This window comes from Lolium rigidum, chromosome 4 (genome assembly GCF_022539505.1).
Source record: "Lolium rigidum isolate FL_2022 chromosome 4, APGP_CSIRO_Lrig_0.1, whole genome shotgun sequence".
NCBI lineage: Eukaryota > Viridiplantae > Streptophyta > Magnoliopsida > Poales > Poaceae > Lolium > Lolium rigidum.
This window is the reverse complement of record NC_061511.1, coordinates 77,134,154-77,140,585: the sequence shown is the minus strand read 5'-3', so window position 1 is coordinate 77,140,585 and position 6,432 is coordinate 77,134,154. Positions and strand designations below refer to the sequence as shown.

Genomic DNA, 6,432 nt, shown 5'->3' with positions numbered 1-6,432 from the left:
GTTTGCGTCGCCCAGTGACTATTTACGTCGCCCGTCCTACAGTTATTTGTATGTGCCATGGACGGATAGATCTGATCACGGTCGATAAGGTCGGACCACCGGGCCATATCACGTGTTCCACGAGAGGGGCCCCGTGTCGTTGGATCAATTGGTCATTAATAGTAAGGCTCTTTCAAAATAAAAATAAAACTAGGACGATGTCCAGCTGCATATATAATTGCTCCCGGCCCGTCAATTTCATCTCACTAGCTAGTCAGCTCCCATACCACATTGCTTAATAGCCTCACTAGTTATTGCTACTCGCCTACTCCAACACCAGGAGGAAGACGAGAGGAGATGGATCGAATAGGTGAAGTGGTGGTGGCAGAGTCCTGCCTCGTGACGCCGAGTACGGAGACGCCGAGGAGAGCCCTATGGCTCTCCCCGCTCGACCTCTTCTACGCCAACAGAGGCCACATCCCGCTCGTCTCTTTCTACCGTCCTTCCTCCAGCGGCGCCACCGACTTCTTCGACGTGACTAGGCTCAAGACGGCGCTAAGCAAGGCCCTCGTCCCCTTTTACCCTCTTGCCGGCCGGCTCGACGTCGGCCAAGACAGCAGGCTGCAGATCAACTGCGATGGCCAGGGCGCGCTCTTTCTCGTGGCCCATACCTCTAGTCTCACCGTCGAAGACTTGAGTGACTTTAAGCCGTCGCCGGAGCTACGAAGGCTGCTCGTTCCCCACCTCAACTCAGCCGAGGCGGCACCTATCATCTGCGCCATCCAGGTATAGTAATACTGTATTAGTTTTTTCTTTTCTTTTAATCAAATCAAAACTCGTATAGTTACCTGCAAGAAGCCACACACTGCACTACGCATATGCTTTATCTTAGGGTGGACTTTCTGAGCAGCCGGTGAACACCCCTATCTGTGTTGTTCATAGGTGCGTCAAGATCCATATTTAGCTCTTTAAAAAAAACAGTACAAACGCGGACACTTATATATATGTATATATATTCATCCCTATAAACGCACACACGCACACTTTACTCCTATGAGCACCTTTGGATTGGATCTTGAAATTGACGAAGTCACCATACACGTCTCGCTGTCGACGGGAACGTCGAATATTTCACCTTTATGAGATACACATATATCAAACTTAGGATTTGAACTCTGGTGGGCTGGAGATACAAACACCCTCCTAACCACCCAACCTTAGGTTGGTTCTCAAATTTAGCTCCTTTTCTTCTAAACCAACTTTCATGCTTTCAATCTCTCACACAATACAATATATGGATTTGACAGTCTAGTTGTAATGTTTCAATTAATATCATATAAAGTTTGAGAGGTAACAAAATTTTGAAAAAGGCGTGCATTGCCAAATTCAGTAGTAAAGCCTACTCCTGGCGCTATATATAATATTGCCATGTCATCTATCTTCATTCTTATCGAAAATATATACAATAGTTAGAAGTAAGTGCCTAAAGTGCACATCTGAACCTGACCTGGTATGCTCTTTCTCCGTTAACTTTTTTACAAAAAAATAGCAAATAAATTTTTTTAATCTGATTTTTTTACAGTGAACGTGAGAATGTGTTCAAACTACAAGCAACATCGTGGTTTGAAATGACATGTTTGGTGGTCTATGCAAAAATAATAAAATTTGGTGTTGTTTGGAGCATTTAGATTTGTTGTTGCAACAATCAGATTTATCTTTTTTGCACAGACCAACACATAAATCTTTTCTCGAATTTTTTTGGCATGGTATTAGTACACATGTTCATAATCATCTTACAGAAAATTCAGGTTATTTTAATTTATTTTCTATTTTTTCTAATTCTTTTATGAACCAACAGCATTTGAGCTCGGGAGCACAAAAACCATGTTCTCTACTACCTTATGAGTAAATACCTCACTTTGTACTATCACAAAGCACCAAGTGACCTAGAAGCTTGTGTTGCAGCTTGCTGTTATCCAACAGTTCCCGTTTATTCCTTTATTCTTTCTCTTCAAACTAAGTAAAAATATAGTATTATTTAATTTGTTAGTCTGCTAGTTTATTGTACTTATTTTGGTGCTCAATGCTCAATCACAACAATATTTCAGTGATATGCAAAGTTTCCATTTCATTAGATACTCCCTCCCATATATAATAAGTGTTGGGGTTTTAGTTTATTTTAGTTTAAATCGAAACTGAAATCCCAACACTAGTTATGGATCGGAGAGCATATAAAGTTTGAGAGACAAAAGAAACTTGAAAAAAGCATGGTTTGTAGCTGTCATGGTGCTCAATGGTCAATCACAACTTCCATTCCGGCTGCAGGTTACCTTTTTCAGGTGCGGTGGGGTTGCCATTGGGGCGGCGCTGCACCATCTCGCCGTGGACGGCAACGCTGCGTCTTACTTCTTTCGGGCATGGACTGCCTTCTGCAGGGACGGCGAGAGAGCCGTGGTGGACCTGCCTTGCCACGACCGGGCCCTGCTGTCCGCGCGTGAACCGCCGGTCGTCCGTCCCGACGCCCTCTCCATTCTCTGCCCATCGCTAAACTTATCCGAGGCGTCGGGCCCCGTCGCCACCGAGGTTTTCCTCCTCGGAAAGGACCACGTCTCCGCTCTCAAGCGCATCTGCGGTGGCGCCACCACCTTCTGCGCCGTGAGCGCGCACATGTGGCGGTGCATGTGCTTGGCCCGACGGCTGCTTCCGGGCTCCACCACGCGGCTCGTGTTCCCGGCCAACGTCCGGCGCAGCCTCAACCCGCCGCTCCCGGACCGCTACTTCGGCAACGCCGTCATCATCCTGGCCACCGCAGGCAAGACACAAGATATCATCGCCCCGGGCGGCCTGGCCTCCGTCGCGGGAAGGATCAGAGGCCTCATTGGCAGGATGGACGACGAGGTGGTGCGCTCGGCGGTCGACCAACTCGAGCTGGCCAAGATCGACGGACGGCCTGCTCGGGGAAGCCTGCCGGCAACGGACCTGAGGGTGATCAGCTGGCTGGGCATGCCGCTCTACGACATGGACTTCCGTTGGGGGAAGCCGGTGGCGGCGCTGCGTGCTGAATCAAACTACGGAGGCTTCGTGCACCTGATGGACGCTTCGCCACAAGACGGCGGCGGCGTGCGCGTTATCGTGTGTGCAGAGGCCGCAATTCTCAGCGACTTTAAGCGGTTGTTGTACGCCAACCTGCAGCACTCCGTGCTCTAGCCGGCTGCAATTCCTACGATAATCAGCACCCCCTTCTTACGGCAGCTTTACATCTCTCAAAAGTTTGATGTGTGCGATATGCTTAGCTCTGTGTATGTGTTCTTGAGTTGAAGTGTGTTGTTCTTGTAAGTTGATCCAGTATCATGTGAAGTTTACAGTTGCCTGGAAGCCCTTTTTTGTGCAACAATAATGATTCGTCTATCACACTAGTACAGAACCTTTACATACATCTGAAATGAAATGGCTCATCACACGTGGTATACCGCTGAAATGGCTCATCACATGGTTCAGGTAAAGGTAGACGATCAGCGCATATGGTTTACTTAACCGTGTGCGAAGGATCGCTTTTTGCACATATTATTATTTCGGATTTGCTAATTCTCAGTATACTGGAAATTAGCTTAACTCTTAGTAAAGTCCATAGCCGTTGGATCTGTATCCTTAGGATTGGTGCCGGACTCCTGTCCCTCGCCCGCTTCGGATCGTCTTTGTTGTTGGGCTATCTATTTTCTTATTTTATTATTAGATGGTTAGCGTGTGTTTTCTGATTTTGGCTAAGGTGCACAATGGTAGGATTTATAATTTTATATGCCCAAGTTTCTTTTCAAGACTATACTAAACTATTGTTTGTACTTATATTTTTCTTACCCCTCAAAAATAAAATATCTGCAGCCTCTCCAACGGCGACCCGCAAAACGAACCACTCATAACGATATTTTGCTTTTATAGCTGGGTGGGCAAGAAAAGACTTTGACTCTTGAAGATATCACAGTCAGGATGTGGCGGCCCATGGATAAGGAAAAGGTCGCGGTCCATTTGCGGGTGGCAGCGGACCCAACGGCAGCATGCAAATTTCCGCATCCTCACACATTTTTGGTAGTTTTCACCAATATTTGCATTTTTAGGATTTAAATACGGTACAAATAAATTCATATCTTGATTCCGAGATAATTCCACAGAATCATAACAACCAAGTTCATAAAACAAATACAGTCATATGACATGGTTTATTACACAAATGATAATCACTGAAACGAAAATCAATTAAATACTAAACGACTAGTTGTTTCCAAGATGAATCCACATATGTTCTACCTCCTTTTGCAGCCAGATGTGAGTTGATTTGTCACACAGTTTATGCTCCACAGCTAGGAAATCTACCAACTCTACCGGTGGTATAGACTGAGTTAGCACATTCTCACCCTGGTTCCCAGCCTTGGTCAAACAACGGAATGCATCGGTATCCGGTTGAAACCGGTGGCCTAGTTCGCTAGTCGAGGCGGCGGTGGTGAGGCGGTGGCGGAGGGATGCGACAGGGGTGAAAGCTAGGGAGGGGGTGTGGTTGACCGTTTGACTGGCTATAGGGCCGCGTGGATAAATAGCCACGCACCACAAACTCACGACCTGTCCACGCAACCACAAACCGAGTAAATTACATAAAACTGCCACATTTGGGGTAACGGTCACAGGCTAGTACCGACACTGGTAATTTTCCCACATAAATACCACTCGCGGGACAGGTCATTGCTCATTGCTCAAAAAGTCGTGTGATAGCGTTTTAAGCTTGGAGGGCCCACTGTCAGGTGCTGACTAGGCAAGATGGCCGTCTCCAGCCGTTAACGCACGTTAGGGTTTATAGCGCGCGGTGCGATCGGTCGGAACGAGTCGGCTCTCTCATTTCCCCCCATCCACCCCAGTTCTTCCTCGATCAGAGATGGAGGCGGCGAGTCCGGCACACGGTAGCGCTGGTGGCGGTGCTGGTGGCGGAGGGCACTCTGAAGCTAGTGGTACTGCTGGAGATGGAGAGCCAGCCGTCTTAGACGACGGGTTGGATGAGTTGTGGCCGACTAGGCCATCGTCGGCCGCGTAGAGGGTCGCCCAGATGTGGGAGGCGAACCCGCAGACGAGCGCCTGGTGGACAAGCGGCCTAGGAGGAGTTGAGTAAGTACTTCTCCCCTATCTTCGTCGCCTTAAAAATACTCTCGATTGGTAATCCGTAGGGCAATAATTCTCATGAAATTAGGGTTAGGGCTTTGTAATGTCCCGGGTTTAGAGACGATCGAGGGGTAGTTTTTAGAAAGGGATGTGCATTGCATTGTAAATTACGGGGAAATTTCGCGCTTTTAAAACAAAACTGCATCAAAGGGGGACAGGTTTCTCTCTCGACACCTTACGGGGTTAGGGTTTCGAGAGTGCGATGAACTTGTTCCTACTTGTCTAAATTAGGGTTTTGAGAAGAGAGAAGTGAAATGGCATTGAAATCATAAGTTGCATGATTTAATTACAAGTTAAGTTGTTTGAATGAATTCAAACCAAATTTGAATTTGAATTTCAAATTCAAACATCAAATGGTTATCACATAATTCAAATTTGAGAAAAATTAACAAAAAATTATCATTAAGCAAGAATATAAGTAATACAACAATTACATAAAGCTCATTAAGGAAAACTTGAGCTTTATTGATAATCACACACATAATACATTGTCTTTACAATATTCAGAATTGAATTATGAAATTACAACACATTACAAGAATTGAATAAATAGAAACGAGAAAAAGGAAAATTACAAGTCATTTAAATATCCTAAACTACATTGTTGATTATCAAGTAATACTTGCTCAAGAAGATCTTGATCTTCATCTTGATCAGCACATTGTTCCCTGCACACAAACACAAAGAAAAGAAAACAAGTGTATGCCAAGTGGCAGGTTAGAAAGAAAGGAAATTGAGCAGATATGATCAACACTGCCGAAGCTGATCTCTCCACAGCACAAGTCCCAAGCTGGATTTGCATACACACACAAGCAGGCAGCACACAATGCTGGTGTGCATGCTCAACGACACACGGAGTTGCTGCATGCTCTCCACACACACAGTGACCAGGGGAGTAGTACAGCAAGGCTGTCTACCATGAAGGAAAGGGAGAGGGCAAGTATAAAGGGTTTCCTGAAGCAAACCCTAACCATTGCATCGACAGCAGCCTCACAGGGTAAGTCACAAGAACACAAGAACACAAGAACAGCTTGAACAGCCACTGCTGTTCAACACATCTTCACCACCACATAAAATAACCAAGAAGCATCAAGCCACAGGGAGGAGCAGGGCAAGCCAAACAAACCACCAGAAGCAAAACCTCTACACCAACATCAAATTCTAGGAGCTGGAGTGAGGTATAAAAATCATCATGAACAAACCAGATGGTTTTGTTCATATATAAGCATATGCACCAATCACACACAAGCA

At 45.9% G+C, this 6,432-nt stretch overlaps 1 protein-coding gene across 1 annotated transcript; it reads left to right on the top strand.

Annotated features, from left to right (window-relative positions):
• Positions 1 to 322: 322 nt before the first annotated feature.
• LOC124650114 (putrescine hydroxycinnamoyltransferase 1-like) lies at positions 323 to 3,446 on the top strand. The gene is made up of 2 exons (XM_047189674.1): positions 323 to 765; positions 2,305 to 3,446. The coding sequence occupies exons 1-2, from the start codon at positions 337 to 339 to the stop codon at positions 3,184 to 3,186; spliced, it is 1,311 nt and encodes a 436-aa protein (XP_047045630.1). The 5' UTR covers positions 323 to 336; the 3' UTR covers positions 3,187 to 3,446.
• Positions 3,447 to 6,432: the final 2,986 nt, after the last annotated feature.